The following is a 22,233-nucleotide window of genomic DNA, read 5'->3' as shown; positions in this document are numbered from 1 at the left end:
TTTCTTTCTCTCTTTCTCTCTTTTTTTGTGGTACTGGGGATGGAACCCAGGGGCATTCTACTTCCGAGCTACACTCCCAGCCCTATTTTTTATCCTTTATTTGGAAACAGGGTCTCACTAAGTTATGGAGGGCCTCGGTAAGCAGCTGAGGCTGGCTGCAAACCTGCCATCCTCTTGTTTCAGCCTCCCAAATACTAGGAGTACAGTAACGTACAGGTTTGCATCACCTCACCCTGCTAGTAGCTGGTTCTATTTCTGTTTTATCTTCTTGCTTGTTACCTGCAGCTTCCTCCAGAGAATTTATTCATCTGTTTGCAGCTATGTCTCCAGTGCCTTGAGTCTGTAGCCAGTACGCAGCATCACGTGTGGCGGGAAGAAGACATTTGCCACGTAGAGGGCATCTCCAAGAATCCATCAGCAGCTCAAGGTGGAGGACTATGGCTTTGACACCAAGATGGAGGGTGGAGGAGGTGGGGGTGGGGGTGGTGAAGGAGGAAAGGGGGGTGGTGGAATCTAGAGAACCTTCTAGAGGGCACCTGTCCACAGAGGCGTAAATCAGCACCTTACTAGGAAGAGGATGAAGTTTAGACTTTGGGTCAGGAGACTCACAGAGACCAAGGAAAAAGGTGGATGCCCTGGGGCAAATCCTTTGGGGAGGAAGGAGTCCTGAGGGGTAAATCAGCACCTTACTAGGAAGAGGATGAAGTTTACACTTCTGGTCAGGAGAGTCACGAGACCAAGGGAAAGGTTGGATGCCTGGGGCAAGTCCTTTGGGGGGGGGAAGAGGGGAGACAGCCACAGAGCCCTGGAGGAAGCATGTTTCTCCTACTGCTGGAGGGTATCTTACCAGCTCCATCGTGTCCAGAGGGAGGGAAAATGAGTGGGTGCCCATTACAGACTGGTGCAGGATGAGGGGTGTGCGGTAGTTTGAACTGTCCCTGTCACTGGGCAGCAAGTATTAGGAGTTGGGAAATATGGAAGGTGGTTGGGTAGGGGCCAGGGGCCGAGTAGTGGATGTAGTTAGGAAGGAAATAGGCGACACCAGAAGAGGCAGATGTGTGGGGAGGAGGGGGCAGTTACAGAGGACCAAAGGAAGAACTACACAGCGCATGGGGGCAGGTTGGGGTGAGTGGGGCATTTCATCTTCAGACGCAGGCGTTCTGAGCGTGACAGAGCCTACCTACGCTGTGGAGGAGGTGAAGGAAGTGGGTGGTCAAGATCTACAGGGTGTCCCAAGAGGGTAACAGGCATGGGGTGGAGGGCTTCCAGGAGAGGAGAGTGCACGGGCATCGGACAGCGCGATGTGTGGGCCTCAGAGGACAGTGGGGCTTCACAAAGGTTGGCCGGGGGAGGGAGAGGACCAGAAGCTTCCTGAGGGACAAGACGGTTAAGCTTGGGGTGGGTCCAGCAGGTGAAGAGCGGCTTCTGGAACCACAGGGGTAAAGAGCTGGAAAGCCCAAGGACAGACATAGGGTGCTTGGGGCGGAGTCTGGCCCGAGATGTGAGAAAGGGGTTGGCTGGCCTCCAGGCTCCTAGTGGCCCTTGCTGAAAGCCGGGGGTGCTGGCCCCGCGTGGGGCCGGCGCAGTCCCCTGGCTGTGGGCTGAACACGGTTCTCCACTCCACAGAAACGAACACAGGGGATGCAGGAGTCCACGTGGGAATCTGCGGCCCGCCATCGGAGGGCCAGGGCTCTCCCTAGAGCAGGCTTTGGGGCAGAATCAACTTCCGAACCCGGGGGGGGGGGGGCTGCCGACTCTGGCCCCTCGGGAGGCCTCCAGGTCCCTTCCTCTGAGGGAAAGGGGCCCAGAGCAAAGAGCGCCTCCTGGAGCATGTATTAGGGACAGGCAGGACTTTCGCAACTCGGGATTCTTTGGGGGCCCTGGAGGGCCCTGGAGGGCGGCCCCGCCCGGATCCTCCGCCAGGGGGCGCCCCGGGCCCCGCGGGCGGGCGGGCGTCGTCGGGGGCCAGCGGGCGGCCCGGCCCCGCCCCTGGAGCCGGCGGGCGGCGGGGGCGGGCGGGGGCGGGGCGCGTGGCCCGGGGCGGGGGCCGAGCGGCGCTCCCCCTCCCTCTCCGGCTGGCTTTCTTTCTGTCTCTCCTTCTAGCTCTCCAGTCTTTTCTTGGCCTCGGCCGCGGGCTCAGGGGGCGGGCCTTGCAGCCTTTGTTGCTCGCGGACCGAGCAGCGCTGCCCGCCCGGCCGGAGTCGGGACCCGGACGCCCGGAGCCGCACGCTGCCGAGCTGTCCCGAGCCGGACCCGGTGGGACCGGACGGGACAGACCAGAGCGTGCGCGAGGGGTCGCCCTGCGGCCGCCAGCCCCGGCCATGCGCGGCCGCCAGAGCCCCCGCAGCCCCGCGCGGCTGCTGCGCCCCCTCCTCCTGCTCTGCGCCCTGGCGCCCGGCGCCCCCGGACCCGCACCAGGTGGGTGGCCGAACGTCCCCGCCCGGCCTGGCCCGGCCGCCGCCCCCGCCCCCCAGCCTGCGTTCACCCCCCTCACCTCTGCGGACCCCGCGCCGCCGGCCTCTGCCAGGGCTGGCTGCGCCCCCGGGGTCCCCAGTGTTAGGGGCAGGGGTGGGGTCGGGCCGGCAGGGGAGCGGAGCCGTGCCTTCGGGGAACCCTCCCCAGCCTCCGACCCGGCTGTCCACCCAACCTTCCGCCTGCAAGAAGCGCCTTCCAGCTCCCGGGGCTCCAGCCTCCCCGCCGCGGTGCAGCGGTGCGCGCATCCTTCGGGGGAGCTCGGCCCCCGGGGCTGGACGGGCGCCGCGCACCGGAGGGCTCCCGCTCGCGCTGCTCAGCGCCGCTCGCCCGACGCTGCCGGCGAGGGCACCGGGTCGCGGGGCTCCGGCCCCCCGCCCGCCCGCCACATCTGGGCAGCGGGCCCAGCCCTCGGCGGCGCGGGGGGCCGGGTCCCCGCGGCCCTCGCACTTCCTGCCGCTCCCTCCCTCCAGCGCGAAGGCGCCGGGAAGAAGCCGGGAGCAGGAGCGTCTTCCTCCGCCCCGGGCTAACTCTCCTGGCTCCGCCCGGCTGGCTTCCGACTCGGCGGTGACCTGCGGGACAGCCGAGGGCCTGGCGCACTCTGAGCAGCTGGCCTGGGCGCTTAGGGGTCGGGGGAGTGGGAGACCCCTAGGCGGCTGCTCAGGGAGCTTCGGCTCCGACGGGCGCCCGGTCCGGCAGCGGGCTGAGACCCCGTAAGCGAGGCGATCCCGAGGGCTGTGTAGGGAGGGGAGGAGGAGCCTGAGGCTGGAGAGGCTGGAAAGGGTCACCGAGCTTGGATGCGTGGAAAGGGGGCGAGGGCTGGGGCGGCCCCTGAGGAACATCTGCCCTGGGGCCGGGTGAGGCCCGCTTCCTGGGGTTGGGGGCGACCTTGCCTCCCCAGTGAAGGGTCTGTGGCTGTGGAGCTAGAAGTCTGAACTTGGATGTAGGGGGCATAAAAACCAGACCTGAGAGGCGTAGACCACCATTCAGGGGAGCAGCGGAGGAGAGGGGGTTTTGAGAGATGGGTCTAGCGGCCGTGTGCGGGAGTGGAGAGGGAGCCCCGGGTCCTGGGCTCACCGGTTCTTCTCATCGTCAGCGCAGGTGACAGAAGGCCATTTATGGGGGAGGAGACTGGAGTTGAGCCGGCAGCGGGGTCGGACCCCTCTGGCTGCCTGTGGGAACCTGTCTATCCACTGCCCAGAGCTGGGGGGCCTGACGATGAGCCAGGGCGATGAGAATAGGGGGCAGGAAAGTGGCTCCCCAGGGACCAGGCCCTCTGGCAGCTGGGGGAAGTGTGTGTGTGTGTGTGTGTGTGTGTGTGTGTGTGTGTGTGTGTGCTGAACGTCAGCTGCTTAGTACAGGACCGTGCGGTCCATTATGTCTAGACATCTGCCAGGTGGGTACAGTAGGATCAGGAAGTCCTTGCTGAGTCCTGTGACTTGGACCTGTTGTTTTGGGGGTGGAAGTGGCCAGGCACCCTCCCCCAGCTAATCCAGGGCCCCTTCCCCCCCCACCTGGGTAGAGGGTGTCTCAGTTCCCGTAGAAGGGTAGCTCGGAGCTCTTCCCTTCTGCCCTCTGATCCTGAGGCTGCTGGTCACCTTGTCATTATCTTTGAAGCCTAAGACCTGACCCTGGGGCTCTGGCCTCTGAATGGTTTCTTCCTTGATTCCAAAGGACACATCCTTGTTCTCACTTTTAGGAAGATAGATGCTGATTTTTTCTCCATCAGGAACTGGCTGGGGCTCAGCCATGCCCCACCCCACCCACATGCTGCATCGCTCATGGGAGCCCGTTGTGTGATTGCTTCTGTGCATACCAGGACCAGGCGCGGGGATTCAAAGGAGGTGGTGTGTGTCACTCACATACCTCCCGAGGGTTGTTTGGACCTCCTTGGCATGCGCTGCGGGTCATCTGAGGGGATGGACAGTAACTCAGGCTCCTGATAGGGTGGTGAGAGTGGGAACATACGCTGGCATTTCTCTAGTAGGAGCTCCGAAGTGACAGTTTGTCACCGAGGGGTGATATTTAAAGTATTTAACACCTACTCTTGCAGGAGCTCAGGCCAATCAGGGCAGACCTCCTGACCTGGCAGTACAGACTTGGCCATGACCCACTGGCAATCATGCCACCTGCTGCCACCCTGAGGTAGCATTAGCTGTGCGGGCTCTGCTCAGGTGCAAGTTCATACAGGTCAATGGACTAGAACCTGCAATTATCCCTTAAGGACACTAGGCGGTGCTAGTTTCAGTCACCAAGATCTCTATCAGGGTAGGCAATAGGAAATGCTGAGAATTTACTTTTAACTCTGACCCTCTTTAAAAATATTTTAGTGGTGGGACGAGGTGGTGCATGTCTGTAATCCCAACACTTGGGAGGCTGGGACAGGAGGATCACAGGTTCAAGGACAGACTCAGCAATGCAGCAAGACTGCCCATAATCTAGAGGGACCCTGTTTCAAAAATAAAACATAAAATAGGGTTGGAGGTAGAATACTGCTGGGTTCAATCCCTAGCACCACAAACAAACAAAACAGGCTTTGGATAGAGCTCAGGTAGAATGCTCCTGGGTTCGGTTCCCAGTAAGACAGAAAGAAAAAAGAAAGAAAGAAAGAAAGCTAGCTAGCTAGCTAGCTAAAGGGTTTGGGAGTGCAGCTTGTTGGAAATAGCTAAGTATAGTTTAGAACTTGTCTTGCTATTGTGGCTCACATTTGCTTTGTATTGACTCCTGCAGTAAGCATTTACATTAAATTTAACTTGTTTAATTTTTCACACAACCAGAGAGTTGGTACAATTATTAAGTCCACTTTACAGACGAGGAAAACCTAGACTCCGCATGGGTGAGTCACTTGCCCATTGCCTCATAGCTGCGGCCAGCAGAGCTGGGATTCAGAGCATACTCATTCTGTGTATGTGTACGTGCGTGTGTGGTACTTGGGGTTGAATCCAGGGGCACTCTACCTCTGAGCTATACCCCCAGCCCTATTTTGTATTTTATATTTGGAAGCAGGGTCTCACTAAGTTGCAGAGGGCCTCACTAAGTAGCCAAGGGTGGCTGCAAACCTGTGATCCTCCTGTTTCAGCCTCCCAAGTACTGGGATTACAGGTATGTGCCACCGCTCCCGGCTTTTCCTCCTTCACACTTTTGAACTTAATAACAGTGCTTCTGTGTAGCTCACTTGCGATTTCTATTTTGCAGTGTTTGCCCCAGGTAAAGAACAGGGATTCCCAACCGCTCCATACATCCCCAGGGGGCATGGCCCCTCCTCAGGGACACTTTGAGCCTGTGAGGCTATTTCTCCCCCAATGGTTCAAATACATCCTCCCCCTCCACTCACCCACATCCATTTGAGGACAGCACTGTGCCAGAAATGTGCCAGGTGGCTCCGGTTCTTCCAGTTGGGCACTTCAAGATCGGCTGGCATCAGCACCCCTTCAGCTTGTCTTGAGCCGCTTCTGCTATGGTCCTGCGTGCCCTGGGAACCACTGGTCGTACTTCAAGCCTCGGAGCATAGCTGTTGCCTTAGTCTCTATCTCTTTGCCATTTTATTTCTTCATCCTGGGCTCCCGCCTCAAGTGTTCTGGCCTGGATTCTCCAAACTGAGCCTCAGAGAGATGAAATGACCCAGACCATACAATCACTAAGTGGCCCACGTGGGATTTGAACCCTGGTCTTTCTACTTCGAAGGCTCGTGGTTCCTGTCAAGTTATTATTTCGACACTCCACTGTCTTATTTCGCAGAACAGGTGCCTGAGCCACGATTAACGTCTTTCTGCTTGTTCTCTCTGCTTCTTCCCACTTCTCTGAGGCTCTGTCTATGATGCCTACCCCCAGGAAGACTGCTGGCCTCCACATCTGAATTTGTACCCATTTGTCAGGGAACGTTTCAAATTGGAACACTTTTTTTTTTTTCCTTTGGGGGTGGGTACCGGGGATTGAACTCAGGGGTTTTCTACCTCTGAACCACAGCCCCCAGCCCTTTTTATTTTGAAATCATCTTACTAAGTTGCGGAGGCTGCCCTCAGACCTGTGATCCTCCTGTTTCAGCCTCTCCCTAGTACTTGGGATTACAGCTGTGTGCCTTCACAACTGGCTTATTTCTTCAGTTTTGGTTAGAAATTCAGTTTTTGCTGAGTGAGAGAAAACACAGGCATGATGCTAAAGGGCAAATTTAGAGTCAGCCATAGAATTGGGCACAGTAAGGAGTGGTGGGGACTGAGGCGGATGGGAACACGGGCCCTCTGTAAAGGGGATTCGCTGCTGAACCCAGCAGTTTCTACTGGTGTTTAAGTCTGACCTGGATGAATGAGAAGACTTTTCAAGGAAAGTTGAAAATTGAGGATTTGGGCAAGATCATGTGGGGTTTTTTTTGTTGTTGTTGTTTGTTTGTTTGTTTTTGTTTTTCCTACCTCCGAGCTGCATCCCCAGCTCTTTTTTTTGTGTGTTTGTATGTGTGTGTGTGGTACTGGGGTTTATGGAAACCCTTCTACCTCTGGGCTACACTCCTAGACCTATTTTTTATATTTTATTTGGAATCAGGGTCTCTTAAGCCAGCGAGGCCGGCTTCGAACCTGCGCGATCCTCCTGTCTCCGCCTCCCAGGCGCGGGGATGACCAGCGTGTGCCACCATACCTGGCTGATCATGTGATTTTTAAACACTGGCAATTGATTAAACCATCTTTCAACATTTGGGCCAGCCCAAACAAACCAAAAGGCATCAATAAACTGACATCAAGAGTGCAGGCCGTCCTCCCAGGCACGCTTACAAGGATGTCAGCAGTAAGTTTCCTGGAATGAGCGGTCTAGGGTGGCTTCCAAATGCCAGCTCCTGAAATGACTTCACTGGAATCCTCAGGGTGTGGAATCAGAATCTTTGAGTCCTTTGGTGTCTGCGGTTTTTCAAAGCTTTCTAGGCACGCAAGTTCACTCCCAGAGGGAGGTTTCCTAGCTTCCTTGAAGGTCTAGGCCCTAAGGCGCATGCACCTTCCCAGTCCTTTTCCCTGGACATCTGGTTGAGCGAGCCTGGGAGTTTGCTTTTCAGAAATTCTTATCTAAGCCAGGTGTGGTGGCGCATGCCTGTAATCCCAGTATTTAGGAGGCAGAGACATGAGGATTGCAGGTTCTAGGTCAGGACGTGCTAATTTAGTGAGACCTGTTTCAAAACAAATAAAAAAGGGCTATAGTAATAAAAAGAAGTGTTATAATAGAAAGGTGGTAGAACCCTCTGGGTTCAATCCCCGGTACCACTCACAACATAATATCAAGAAGTTCTTGTCCAAGGCATATAGGAGAAAAAAAAAATCATTGCTTTGGGGCCCAGTGAGGCTCAGGGAGGGGAAAGACTTGCTCAGCGCACAGGCCAGTCTCCCCAGCCTGCAGCCCACAGGCTCTCAGGGAAGGCGCTTTGAGGCCTGTGCCACTAGGGCCACGGTGGGCAGTGGAGCCACACTGGCCTGAGCGTCTGCATGGGGTTTGGTTCCGCAGTGTGATCCAGGAGGGCCTCAGGCTCAGCCTCACCTCCCTTCCAGCCTTGGCAAACAAAAGCAAAGAAAACCCTGGGGGATGTCCGCAGGCACTCGGGTGGGGTCGGTGTCATGAACTGCCAGAACTCGGGCGCTGGGCACAAGCCTAATCAGTCTGGACAGGACTTAGGCTGCGAAAAACTGCAGGTGGGCCAATATTCTTTTTGTGTGTGTGTGTGTGTGTGGTACTGGGGATGGAATCCAGGGGTATTCTACCTCCGAGTGACACCCCCAGCCCTATATTTTATTCTTTATTTTGAAACAAGGACTCAGTGAGTTGCAAAGGGCCTCACTAAGTAGCTGAGGCTGTCTGCGAACTGCGATCCTCCTATCTCAGCCTCCCAGATGCTGGGATTACAAGCGTGGGACACCACACCTGGCTGGGCCAGTCTTCTAACTGGCTCCTCAGAGGGTCCTCAGAGCCTGAGCTCTGTAGAGAGGGTCAAGGGGGACAAGAACGTGGGTCCTGGGTTCCCACGACTTCGCAGAAGCAACACTCGTTCTGATGGCAAGTGTGCATCCACATACTCACTCTTTCTTTCTTTCTTTCTTTCTTTCTTTCTTTCTTTCTTTCTTGTAGAAAACCCAGGGGCTTTTCTACCTCCGGGCTATACTCCCAGACCCTTTTTTATACTTTATTTGGAAACAGGGTCTCACTAAGTTGCTGAGAGCCTCACTAAGTAGCTGAGGCTGGCTTTGAACCTGTGCGATCTTCCTGTCTCAGCCTCCCAAGCGTACAAGTGTGCACCACCACACCCGGCTTCTATGATTTCTTTTGAAGATTAGATACGGTGGCCAAAGAAGTTTGAAAAACTTGATTTAATCCAGCTTCTTTGTATAAATGACGGAGAAGTTGAGGTTCAGCTAGGGAACAGGCTGCGGGGAATATGGAGTAATGTTTCTGAAGCGATTGGGGCCAGTTGGGAAACTCGGGCTCAGGTTCCAGCTCTGTCACTCTTGCTGTGTGGCTGTAGCCTAGCCTGCACCTGGGTTCAATTCCCAGCACCCCAAAATAAGTACATAAAATAAAATACATAGTCCTGCAACAACTATAACAGGGTAAGAAAAATATTTGTTTTCTACTAGAAACACCACAGGTGCCACTAATACTATTAGGATTTATTGCCCGTCTTCTCATCTTCATAATAGAAGGAAATGTTAACACCTCATTTAGAGGTTAGAGAAATTATAGATGTAAATAATTTTCCATGCAAGTCCAGGGATCCCTGGAACTCATGGCCCCTTACACTGTGGACAGTAAGTTATGAAACCTGTTGTGAGGTCTACCAGACTCTTCTCTAGGTGAGAAAGCAAATGGAGGCTCAGAGAGGTGGAGAGACAGCTTGGAGATTAGATTGGAGATGTCCCTTGTCTAGGGCTTCATATGCCAAGCCGGAACTTTGTCATATGCTTTGAGGTGTGAGTTACTGTAGGGTTTCAGGCAAGGTAGGACCATGATCTGACCCGTTTTGAATGAATGAATCCTCCTGGCCACTGTGTTAAAACTGAGCCAGCGGGCGGGGCTCCACGTGGACATCCGTGGATGCAGAGACCTGCTAGGAAGTCACTGAGCGGGTTAAGGTTAGGGCTGGAGTTATTGCAAAGGTGGTAGAGGCCAGAGGATCACAGGTTCAAGGCCTGTGCCCTGTAACTTAGACAGCTCAAAATAAAATATAAGTCAGGCATGGCCACATAGATCTGTAATCCCGGTACTTGAGAGGCTGAGACAGGAGGATTGCAGGTTCGAGCACAGCCTCAGCATCGTGAGATCCTGTTTCAAAAAAAATGGAGGGGGGGCTGGGGATGTAGCTCAAAGGAAAATGCCCCTGAGTTCAAGCTCTAGTACCACAAAAACCCTCAAAAATCAAGACAGTTAAAAAAAAAAAAAAAAGGTGAGGTTGTGTAACTCAGGTAGAAGGCCCTGGGTTCAATTCCCAGTATCCTTTACCTCCACTTGCCCCCCACACAAAATAAATTACCTCTAATCCCAGCTACTCTGGAAGCTGAGGCAGGAGAATCAAAATATTGAGGCTACAGCTGTGTGTGGCGGGGCATTCTTGTAATCACAGTACTTGGGAGGCTGAGAGGAGGATCATGGTTCACAGACTGCCTCAGCTGTAACTCAGTGAGACCCTGTTTCAAAATAAAGAATAAACAATAGGGTTGCAGATGTAGCTCGGTCGTGGAATGCCCCTGGGTTCCATCCCCAGTACCGAAAAAAAAAAAAGAAAAAAGAAAACAAAATTGAGGCCAGCCTGGGTAACTTAACCCCAAAGAGCTGGAGATGTAGCTTGGTGGTCGAATACCCCTGGGTTTACTCCTCAGTACTGAGAAGGGGAGAGGGTAGTTAATGCTATAATCCAGGTGGAGAAACTGAGGCACGGAGAGATGAAAGAGCAGAGCTAGTGGATAGCACGGTGAGGATTTTACCCCAGGCCTGCTGACTCGGCCGCCCTCTCTTGGCTGAGCCTCCTTTGGCACCTGAGAAGGATCCGCCAAGACCCCGAGTCAGCCCCGGACCTAAGCGCACTCGGTGTTCTCCCCGCAGGGCACGCAGCCCAGGGCCGGGCAGCAGAGGACATCGTGCACCCGGTGCGCGTGGACGCGGGCGGCTCCTTCCTGTCCTACGAGCTGTGGCCGCGCTCCCTGCGCAAGCGGGACTTGGCCGCGCACCGCGACGCGCCCGCCTTCTACCAGCTGCAGTACCGCGGGCGAGAGCTGACCTTCAACCTGACCGCCAACCCGCACCTGCTGGCGCCCAGCTTCGTGAGCGAGACGCTGCGGGGCGAAGGCGTGGCCCGCGCGCGCATCCGGACCCGCACGGCCACCTGCCACCTGCTGGGCGAGGTGCAGGACCCGGAGCTGGAGGGCGGCCTGGCGGCCATCAGCACCTGCAAGGGTCTGGTGAGTGAGGCTGGGGTGGTGGGGTGCGACCCGGCCTTGCCTGGTGGCCTTGGCCAGTGCCTTTCCTCTGCCGTATTACTGCTGGTAAACAGGAATGACAACGTGGGCTTTTGTTCTCTGGGAGAGAGATTCTCAAAGTTTTATATGGGCTGGACTTTTTTTTTTTTTTTTCCCAACAGGGTAGGTGTGGCATCGCTCAGATGTCTACTTGTATTTCTGGTTGTGTTCCACTTAGCCCTGAAGTTGTTGGTCCAGAGCCCCACCTGGAGGGCCACAGTTCACTGAGACTAAATAACCCCTCCTTTTTTTTTTTTTTTTTTTTTTTCGTACTGGGGATGGAACCCAGGGCCATTCTACCTCCGAGCTACATCCACAGCCCTTATATTTTATTCTTTATTTTGAAACAAGGACTCAATGAGTTGCAAAGGGCCTCACTAAGTAGCCGAGGCTGTCTGCGAACTGTGATCCTTCTGTCTCAACCTCCCAAATGCTGGGATTACAAGTGTGTGTGCCACCACGCCCAGCTCTAACCCCTCCTTCTTGCGATGTCAGTTATGACTGCCTTCACAGACCCCCTTGTCTTTTCTCCCCTAAGGCAGACCCTCCTTGCCCTTCAGCCATTTTGCCGCTACCCCCTCTGCCCAGTCCAGAGCTCCCTGGAAGGGGAGCCTCAGCTTTGCCTGGATTGAGCCCCAGTGACTTCACTGCGGCAGCTCCCAGCCCAGGCAGCATGGGGCCCCTCTCTGCTCCTGTTTAGGTGCCCAGCTTCTAACTTCCCAGTCCCAGAGGGTGAGGATGTGTGTGCCTTCTTGGCCATTCCCTGTTGCCAGAGGCCCCCAGCACAGATGGCTGAGGCAAAAACCCAAGGACAGGGCAGCCCACACCACGGACTGCAGAAATGTCTGGGCCTCAGCAGATGCATCTGCTGGCAGGTGCCAGCCCTCCCTACGTGGCCCGTTGCTTCTTCCACAGAAAGGCATGTTCCAGCTCTCCAACGAGGACTACTTCATTGAGCCCCTGGACAGCGCTCCAGCCAGGCCCGGGCACGCCCAGCCCCACGTGATCTACAAGCATCAACCCCCCAAAAAGCAGGCAAAAAAGAATGACTCCAGGGCTCCAGAAACCTGTGCGGTGCAAGGTGTGTTCCTCCCTACAGCTCTGTGGCAGGGGAGGGCCTGGGCACACAGGAGGGCCTTTCTAGAAGTCTCTTTCAACATCTTCATGCCCAGCTCCCATTGGACTAGAGTGATACAGACAGACAGACAGACAGACAGACACATGGCCAACCCAGAGCCTTTAATGTCCTCAGAGTCTATGGCCTCTGCCCTCAGGTCAGCCTGCTGACTCCTGGACTGACACTCCATGCCCCACTTTGCCTCCGCCACCTTTGTGGGGCCTCTCCCTCCACACGTGCCTCTGGTACGTCGGGCTGTCAGCCTTTTATCTTCAAGTGTCCGGGCTAGCGGGGCCACTGGCCTGGGACCTCTCTTCTCTCCCTCCCCTGCTCCCACATCCCTAATGCCTCCCCTGCAGAACAGCCACAGTGCCAGCCAGACCAGGGAAGGAGTTGCCCACCGAGGGCTGCTGGGGCTTGGGGCTGCTCAGAGGACACTCCAACCTTATGCCGGCCAGAGCCTGTCCACAGAGGGACACTTCTGCGTCTTGGTCTTCCCATCTTCCCCCTCTGCTCTGGAGGGGCGCAGGGCAGAGGAACAGGCTCTCAGTGGGCCCCCTGGATCTTGGCCAGCCGCCCTAGGTGGGGGAGTAGACCACAGGTCCGTGTGTGCTGAGATGCACTAGCCCCCAGCAGAGGAGGGAGTGACAAAGGGTTCAGCCTCCACTTTGCAAGCTTTGCTGCACCCAGGATCCCCTTCACAGAGGCCAGCACTTAACTGGGTTTGCCTCCAACATTCGACTTGGCTTCAGTGTCACTCTTTGAGGTAGAGAGATAGATTAGCGTGCGCGCATGCATGTGTGTGTGTGTGTGTGTGTGTGTGTGTGTGTGTGTGTGTGAGAGAGAGAGAGAGAGAGAGAGAGAGAGAGAGGCATTCTACCTCTGAGCTACACCCTCAGTCCTTATTTATTTTTTATTGAACTATTTTTTATTTACTATTATTTACTTATTTATTTTTGTGGTACTGGGGATGGAACCCAGGGGCATTCTACCTCTGAGCTACACTCCTAGCCCTTTTTAACTTTTGTTTTAGTGTTAACAGGGTCTCATGATATTGCTGAGGGCCTCATTAAGTAAGTAACTGAGGCTGTCCTTGAACCTGTGATCTCCTGCCTAATCCTCCCTACTACTAGAATTACAGGTGTGCCCCATCGAGCCTGGCTAGCTTATTTTTATTTATAGGAATCATCCTGGGAATCCCAGGTTCAGAAGAGAAGAGAGGTGACCGGGCCAGGGTCACACAGTACAGATCTAGGGTGGACCCAGGAAGGGAAGCTAGACCTTTTGGCTCTGATTTCAGCGCTATTCCTGCTGTGCCAGAGAACTGGCTAAGAAGAGGCCTGGAGACATGCCCTGGGCCAGCTAATCCCACCTGTCTGAGCCCACAGGGTCCCCGGAGCTGGAAAATCAGCGGGAGCGTTGGGAGCAGCGGCAGCAGCAGCGGCCGCGGCCAAGGCGGCTGCAGCAGCGCTCGGTCAGCCGGGAGAAGTGGGTGGAGACCCTGGTGGTAGCTGATTCCAAGATGGTGGAGTACCATGGGCGGCTGCAGGTGGAGACGTACGTGATGACCATCATGAACATGGTGAGCTGCCGTAGGCGGCGGCGGTGTGGGGATGTGGTGGGGCCATAGCCGGAGGTGCGGGGAGGGGCTTGCAGAGGGTGGCTGCGGAAGGCTGGCTGGCTGGGGTCACTGGGAGACAGTGGCAGATGGCCACGGGCTGTGGACTCCTATAGACAGCATCTAGCTGCACATAGAACACCCCGCACCTTGCCCTCCACCACCCAGCGTGCTGGGCAGAGTGACGTCCCCTGTAGACACCAGGGTGTCCTGTCATCTCACGGGCTCAGCTAACATTTGGGAGAGGGCAGGGAAGGCTGAGGCAACCAGGACCCTGTGCCTGCCCCGGGAGCTCCTAGACTCCCTGAACCTCCCCTCCCTCTTTATGTTAGGAACGGTTTCGGGTGTTGGGGGCACGGCCACATCAGCCCAGCCTTTGCCTGAGACGGCAGTATGCGTTAGAGCAGCAAAGATCCCTTCAGTTCTGTGTTCTATCAGCCGGCGACCTTGGGCGAGTCTGTGAACTGGCCTTGTGGAGTAGGCATCCAGCTCTTGACCTCACATGACATTTGAGATAGCCGAGGCCCTGCGAGGTGACTGATTTTCCAGGTCACACAGCAAGGCAGAGAGGGGAGAGCCGGGTGGGAGGCCGCGTCTCCTAAGTCCCACTTGGGTGGGTGCTATGGCTGATGGGGCTGGAGATCCCTGGAGCTGCTTGCAGAGCTAGGCTCTTCCCAGCTGTTCCTCCCTGAGAGGGGGTGGCAGGTGGCAGCCTTCGGAGTCTGCAGCACCCCACCCCCCCACCCCAGGAAAGATCTCTGCATCTAGTGTAATGAATGTGCTGGTGACACAGTCCTGTGTCACCTGGGCTGGGTGTTAGAGGGTGAGGTTCTGGGCGTGCTGTGCAGCTGGGGGAGCCCTTCAGCCAGTGTTCCCTGCTGCTGCTCCCCCATACCACCCCTCCCTGCTGCAGCCGGAAGGAAATACCCTCCAAGTTATCCAGCTTCTGTGCCCAGCTGTAGCGTGACACTGGGGCCCAGAGGAAGGGGCTGGCCTCCCTCTACTGACCTCGCGGCCCCACTGATCCAGTGCCCATCAGCAAGTGCCTCTCTGGGCCAGCTCTCCCCTGACTTGCCACCGTCTTTGGCTCCTTGTGGAATAAAAAACACAGCCCTAGCTGGGAGTGGTGGCACAGACCTGTAATCCTAGTACTGGGGAGGCTGAGACAGGAGGATCGCAGGTGCAAGACCAGCCTCAGCAACTGAGCGGGATCCTGTCTCAAAATAAAAAACAGAAGAAAGGGCTGGGGTTGTAGTTTGGAGGTAGAATGTTCCTAGGTTCAATCCCCAGTATCAAAAATAAAGAAATAAATAACCCACACCCCTCAGGCTTGAAGGCACTGCTCAGACCTCTCTGTTTAGCTCTGTCAGGGAGGGGATACCATGGTGCCCAGGCTTCAGGGGTGGTGGCTGAATAGCAGGGCCTGGCCTCTGGCAGGTGTGAGGGGCAAGGCCAGGTTCTGAGGCTCTGGGGTCCTCTCTTTCTCACTGACACCACTTGGGGGCTTAGCCTAGAAGAGCCTGGAGGCGGCTGGAGCCCAGTGGTGAACAAGGCTCACCTCTGTTGAGCTTCCCAAGGCTGGGTCTCAGGCAAGGAGAGACCCCGCCCCCAGGCCTACTGGCTCCCCCTCGGCATGCCCTGGGAGACAGGGGTTGGGCATTCTGCTCTGGGGCCTGACCCCTTCCTGCCTTCCTTGTTCAGACTTATAGAACTCACACATTATAAAAAGTAGACCAGGCTTAGTACCTTACCACCAAGTTTTTTATTTTGAAATAGGGCCTCACCAAGTTATCAAGACTGGCCTCAAACTTGTGATCCTCCTGTCTCAAGAGCCTTTCAAGTACTGGCACGACAGGCATATGCCACCAAGCCTGGCCAATCCTACTATTATCTTAAAAAAAAAAAAAAGTCCAAGCTGAGTGTGGTGGCACGTCCTTGTAATCCCAGGACTTGGGAGACTGAGACAGGAGAATCAGGTTTGTAGCCAGCCTCAGCTACTTAGTGAAGCCCTCTGCAACTCAGTGAGACCCTGTTTCAAAATAAAGAATAGAAATAGGTCTGGGGGGGGGGGTAGGCGTGGAGGCATACGCTTTTAATCCCTGCTTTTGAGAGGCTGAGACAGGAAGATCACAGTTCTTAGACAGCCTCAGCTACTTAGGCCCTCTGCAACTCAGTGAGACCTTGTTTCAAAATAAAGAATAAAAAATAGGGCTGTATGTATAGCTCAGAGGTAGAATGTCCCTGGGTTCTATCCCCAGTACTGAAAAAAAGTCATTTTTATTTGAATATGGGTAGTCCTACCTTTGAGCTACATCCCCAAGCCCATTGTAAAAATTTTCATTTTGAAATAGGATCTCACTAAATTGCTGAAGGTCTCAGTAAGTGGCTCAGGCTGGTCTCAAACTTGAGATACTCCCATCGCAGCCTCCCAAGTCCTGAGATTGCGACATGTGTGACTGCATGTGGCTTGAATATTTTTTTTGACGTTTTGCTGCAAGTCACGTTACAACCAGTCTGTGCTGCCACCTCTGCCCTGTGGGAACCTGACAGCTGTCCCCAGTTGAAGGATGGCCTCTTTGGTTCTGCGTGAGCCTTATAGGAGCAGATGGCCATCGCTCTCTACCTCTTTGCACAGTGGTGGACCTTCCACTTTTGGGGGTGGCCCTCTCTCATGGGGCTCAGGAGGGAGCCATGGGAGCCTCGACAGACATGCCCATCAGCCCTCGCAGGCCCATGGCTGTCAGCCCGGAGAGGACAGGTTGGCGGAGCAGGAGGAGCCGCCGTCCTGTGCAGGGTCTTGTGCCTCAGGGGAGAGCTTACTTCTTGGGAGGCTGGTCCCCAGGGCAGGATGGGGCTGCCCCCCCCCCCAGGACAGAGTTGACAGAGGACTGGCGGTGTGGGCCTGGGAGGGGGCTGAAGGCCTTCTTGTGTCCCTAGGTTCTGTCACTGCCAGTTTGGGGTGGCGTGCGGGCCTGTGAGCCCACATTCTGCTGACATCCTGACTCCCCATCTTTTGGACAGGTAGCCGGCCTGTTTCACGACCCCAGCATCGGGAACCCCGTGCACATCACCATGGTGCGCCTGATCCTGCTGGAAGATGAGAAGGTGAGCGGTGGCATGGGCCCATTCCGCCCAGACAGCCTGGGCAGCCTCTCCTGTGGGGAAGGCCTGGGCGGTGCGCTCCGGCAGGTGTCAGGTCCCTGCAGAGGTGCCTGCAGGCGGGGCACTCGGGCTGGGGGCCTGGCTGCTCGCCCTCCCGCTGACCCTGGGCCTCCAATCATGCTTTGTATGGAGGAGAATTGGGACTGTCTCTCTTCAAGCTCAGGGAAGTACCAGCTGTTTCTCTCTCTCTCTCTTTCTCTCTCTGCCCCAGGAGGACTTAAAGATCACACACCATGCAGAAAACACCCTGAGTAGTTTCTGCAAGTGGCAGAAAAACATCAACATGAAAGGGGACAACCACCCCCAGCACCACGACACTGCCATCCTGCTCACCAGGTAGCTACCGCGTGGCCGGAGGGTGCTTCTGAAGGAGGGTCCCGCTGACCCTCGGGAGAAGCCCTTTTGGGGCAGACACAGCCCTGCCCTTGGGAACCTCGTTTTAGGAAGAGTCTCTGCACCTTTGGCCCAACGCTGGATTCTGTCAGCACTTGGGGAGGTCTTTTTATTTCAAGATAATGTGGATTCTCAGCCAGGTGTGGTAGCACACACCTATAATCCCGGTACTTGAAAGGCTGAAGACAGGAGGATTGCAGATTTGAAGCCAGCCTCAGCAACGTAGCGAGACCTCTAGCAATTTAGCAAGACCTGTTTGAAAATAAAATAGGGTTGGGGGTATAGCTCAGAGGTAGAACGTTACAGGTTCAATCCCCAGTACATACCCCAACACACACACACACACACACACACACACACACACACACACACAGCTGTAGTACCATATCCCAACCAGGAAGCTGACACAGACACAATCCATCAATCCAAAGACGTGAGTCAGGTTTTCTTACTCCTCCATGCACTTTACGTGCATGTGTGTTTGTGTGTGTGTGTGTGTGTGTGTGTGTGTGTGTGTGTGTGCGTGCGTGTGTTATGTGTTCAGTGCCTTGCTTTTTTTCGCTCGTGTAGTTTGTGTATCCACCACCACAGAGTTGGGTCAGTTGGGTCAGTTCCTAGTCACAGCTGCCTCCCCACTCCTCCCCAGGCCCTGGCTTCTGCTGATCTGCTCCAAGGCAGTGTTTTGAGCTCCAGGTGGAGTTATTTTTCTCTTTGCAGGCTCCCGCAGGGCTATCAATACCCTTGCTAGGGTGGTACCCAACCTGTTGGGGGCACAGGCCTGCTCGCCAGGGCCAGCTAGGTGGCTGGGAGGTTGAGTGTGATGGGGGTACCCACTTCCCAAATGGCCACTGTGTCGGCTGATGTCAGAACCGCAGGAAGGGCTCCCTTGCTTCCTTCATCCGGGCTAGCGCTGGCCCTTCCTCCTCTGGCCTGGGCTGGGTTCACCTCAAGCCTTTTCTCTGCCCGTGCAGGAAGGACTTGTGTGCCGCCATGAACCATCCCTGTGAGACTCTGGGGCTGTCCAACGTGGCCGGCATGTGCCAGCCGCACCGCAGCTGCAGCGTCAGCGAGGACACCGGCCTCCCTCTGGCCTTCACCGTGGCCCACGAGCTGGGGCACAGGTACTATACCTGTCCCTATGCCCCCCATAAAGCAGCCTCCCCTGCCCCGGGGCAGCTGTTGGCCCAGCCCAGGGATCACAAGAGCCCGGGGAGTGGAAACCATCAGGGCAGGAGCCCTGACGCTGCCTGGTGTCTCTGGGACCCGTCCGAGGCACATCTTATTGGAAGGGGGTTGGGACGGTCAGAAAGTCATCTCAGGTCTTTGGCTGGCCCTCCTCACTCCTGTGGTGCTTGTGGGTTTTTATTCTCAGTTCCTACCCTGCCCCTCTCCCTGCTTGCTCTGTGACCCTGGGCAAGTGTCCTGCCCTCTCTGGGCCTCTGTGTGCTACCCCTAGCTGAAAGGGGTTGGATTTAGTGGTGTGCGAGACTCACTCCATCCAGCCCTGCTGCCTGGGGTGTTCAAGTCTAAGCATGGTCCACGGCCTCGGCCCTCTGCCCAGGTTGTTGAGCAGGCGAATGCAGTGGTCCTTTAGGTCATCTAGTGAGGACAGGCTCCCCAAAAGTTCTGCTGGTCAGGGGTGTCAGTGTCACCCATTCAGATGTTCTGGGTAACAGCCATGCCCGTGGGGCCTTGGAGCCCAGAAAGCAAGCTGCCCCAATTCTGTGTTTCCTGGCTGGGCAATGTCCCTTAGTCTCTCTGAGCTTCCTGGGATAACAGGCCTGGGTGGGACAGCGTCCGCCAGGCCCTGGTGTGGAACCTGGCATATACTAGGTGCTCGGGAAACAGATTTTTTTTTCTTGTGTCATTCCCAAAGATGGTGTCTTGAGGCCTGTGTATGATATAGTACTTGGATACCCTAACTCAAAGGCACAACCCTAGGACAAGGACGTCAGACAGTGCCCAGGGCCGGCGAGGTTGAAAGGCCCTTGCTGGCCACCCCAAGTCCGGGCCAGGGCCTCTCTGGGCCTCACTTTAGGCTGGGCCAGTTACTTAGTGCAGCTAGTATCCCATGGGAATAGGCTCTAGCCCGCCACGTTTTGCATTAAAGAAAACAGGCTCAGAGAGGGCATGTGACCACCTCAGGGCCACACAGCCATTTGGTGGCAGGGCCAACCCTGAGCCTTGAGGCCTGGGGGGAGGGGGCCTGGCGACACCCCTCCCCCACTCACTCGCCCCCGGGGCTTGTGTTCTCACACAGCTTTGGCATCCAACATGACGGAAGAGGCAATGACTGTGAGCCCGTTGGGAAACAGGCTTTCATCATGTCTCCACAGCTCCTGTATGACAGCACCCCCCTCATCTGGTCCCCCTGCAGCCGCGACTACATCACCAGGTTCCTGGAGTAAGTTCCTCCCAGCCCCGCGGGGCAGGGGCGCCAGGGCGGAGGGCCCGGGTGGGCCTGGGGTCCCAGGGCTCCCAGGCAAGGGCTGCCTGTGCTGCATCCTGGAGGGCGGGCAGGAGCTCACAGGCATCTCGGCCAGAGGAGGCAGGTGCTCCCAGGAGAGGAGGGTGAGGCTGTGATGGTTTTCAGAGAACTGCGAGATAGGGAGTGAAGAACAGAGGCTGCCAGATGAGGGAGAGGAGCAGGGAGAAAGAGCCCTTAAGGAGCTGAGATACAAAGCTTTTTTTCCTTTCTTTTATTTGTTTGTTTATTTATTTATTTTTGCAGCACTGGGTATGAAACCCAGGGGCAATTCTACCTCCGAGCTACATCCCCAGCCCTATTTTTTATTCTTTTTTTCTTTATTTTTGTTGTTGTTGTTTTGTTTTTTGGTTTTTTTTTTGCTGGTGTGGGGATGGAACCCAGGGGCATTTGACCTCCGAGCTACACCCCCTGCCCTATTTTTTATTCTTTATTTTGAAACCGGGTCTCACTAAGTTGCAGAGGGCCTCACTAAGTAGTAGCTGAGGCTGTCCGTGAACCGCGATCCTCCAGTCTCAGCCTCCCGAGTGCTGGGATTACAAGCGTGCGCCACCATGCCCGGCTCATCTTTTGTGGTCTTTTAATTTGTAAAGATATTTTATATTTTTACCTGCGCGTGGTGGCTCATACCTGTGATTTCAGTACTTGGGCAGTGGAGACAGGAAGATTGCAGGTTTGAGGCTAGCCTCAGCAACTTAGGGAGCCCCTCAGTAACTAGCAAGACCCTGTTTCAAACATAGCAAATTAAAAGAGCTGGAGTGTGGCTCAGAGGTAGAATGTCTGGCTTCATTCCTGATATTTTGTATTTCCATGCAGCAGGCCTGTGGTTCTAGCTACTCAGAAAGCTAAAGCAGGGCATTGCAAGTACTAGGACAGGCTGAATGACAAGACCCTTTCTCCAAATAAATAAGAAGGGCTGGGGATGGGATGCAGTTCAGTGGTAGAGCACCATTGGGTTCAATCCTTAGTATCCCCCCCAAAAAAAAAATATTTTGGATTCTTATTTAACATGGCTTTAAATAAGAAAAATGTTAATTATTATTATTATTATTATTTTTTTTTTTTTTTTTTTGGTGGTACTGGTGGTGGAACCCAGAGGCTTTCTACCTCCAGGCTATACTCCCAGACCTATTTTATATTTTATTTGGAAACAGGGTCTCACTAAGTTGCTGAGAGCCTCACTCAGTAGCTGAGGCCGGCTTTGAACCTGTGCGATCTCCTGTCTCAGCCTCCCAAGAGCGGGGATTACAAGCGTGCGCCACCACGCCCGGCTGAAAAATGTTAATTATTATCATAGGCCGGCGTTGGTGGCTCAAGCTTGTAATCCCAGCATTTGAGAGGCTGAGACAGGAGGATTTGGGTTCACGGTCAGCCTCAGCTACTTAGTGAGGCCCTCTGCAACTCAGCGAGACCCTGTTTCAAAATAAAGAATAAAAAATTGGGCTGGGGTGTAGCTTGGAGGTAGAATGTGTCTGGGTTCCATTCCCAGTACCGGAAAAAAAAAAAAATAGGGCTGGGGATGTAGCTCAGAGGTAGAATGTAAAAAAGTAATAATAATAATTAGCATAATTTTTACTATTCATCTTCACTTTGTGCAGTGTCAGTTTTGCAGTGCTGGGGATCAAACCCAGGGCCTGACGCCGGGTGTGGTGGCGCACGCTTGTAATCCCCGCGCTTGGGAGGCAGAGACAGGAGGATCGCGCAGGTTCGAAGCCAGCCGCACTGGCTTAAGAGACCCTGTTTCCAAAAATTAAAAAATAGGTCTGGGAGTGTAGCCTGGATGTAGAAGGGCTTCTAGGAACCCCAGTACCACAAAAAAAAAAAAAAAAAACAAACCCAGGGCCTGGCACCGGCTAAGTAACTGCCCTTCCACTGAGCTACACCCCAACCCTTAGTGCCAGTTTTAAATACAAATATAAGAACATTTATTGATTTATTTGTTTGTTTGGGGTACGAGAGTTTGAAACCAGCGGCATTCTACCTCCAAGCTACACTCTCAGCCCTATTATTTTTTTTCCCTTGTGGTACTGGGGATGGAACTCAGGGGCATTCTACCTTCGGGATACATGCCCAGCCCTATTTACCATTCTTTATTTTGAAACAGGCTCTCACTAATTTGCGGAGGGCCTCACTAAGTAGCCGAGGCTGGCTGTGAACCTGCGATCCTCCTGTCTCAGCCTCCCAAGTACTAGGATTACAAGCGTGTGCCACCATGGCCGACTTTTTTAAAATTTTGAAACAGAGTCTTGCTAAGTTCCTGAGGCTCTCACTAAACTGCTGAGGCTGGTCTCAAACCTGCAATCCTCCTGACTCAGCTTCCCAAGTACTGGGGATAAGTGTGCACCACCACGCCAACTGCAAATACAAGAACACTGAGGTACAGAATCATCACGATTGCACAATTTATCTTTCAGAGCACATATTTACCAGAATAGCTCAAATACTGCACAAAACAAACTGGGTTATTTTCAGTTATTTCTGTCCTGGATATGTGCACATTCTTCCA

At 54.8% G+C, this 22,233-nt stretch overlaps 1 protein-coding gene across 1 annotated transcript in view; it reads left to right on the top strand.

Moving 5' to 3' along the window:
* Positions 1–2,321: 2,321 nt before the first annotated feature.
* The window catches only part of ADAMTS7 (ADAM metallopeptidase with thrombospondin type 1 motif 7), a gene marked incomplete at both ends in the record, with an annotated part of 44,030 nt that continues 24,118 nt past the window's right edge, over positions 2,322–22,233 (top strand). The window contains 8 exon segments of the mRNA XM_080691106.1: positions 2,322–2,418; positions 10,540–10,895; positions 11,868–12,033; positions 13,458–13,651; positions 16,709–16,792; positions 17,061–17,185; positions 18,214–18,363; positions 19,503–19,646. Coding sequence (XP_080547232.1) covers positions 2,322–2,418; positions 10,540–10,895; positions 11,868–12,033; positions 13,458–13,651; positions 16,709–16,792; positions 17,061–17,185; positions 18,214–18,363; positions 19,503–19,646 — 1,316 coding nt within the window.

This window comes from Muscardinus avellanarius (assembly GCF_963383645.1).
Source record: "Muscardinus avellanarius genome assembly, chromosome: 3".
Classification (NCBI taxonomy): Eukaryota; Metazoa; Chordata; class Mammalia; order Rodentia; family Gliridae; genus Muscardinus; species Muscardinus avellanarius.
Note: the sequence above shows the minus strand (reverse complement) of the source record. Positions and strands in the feature narration are given on the sequence as shown.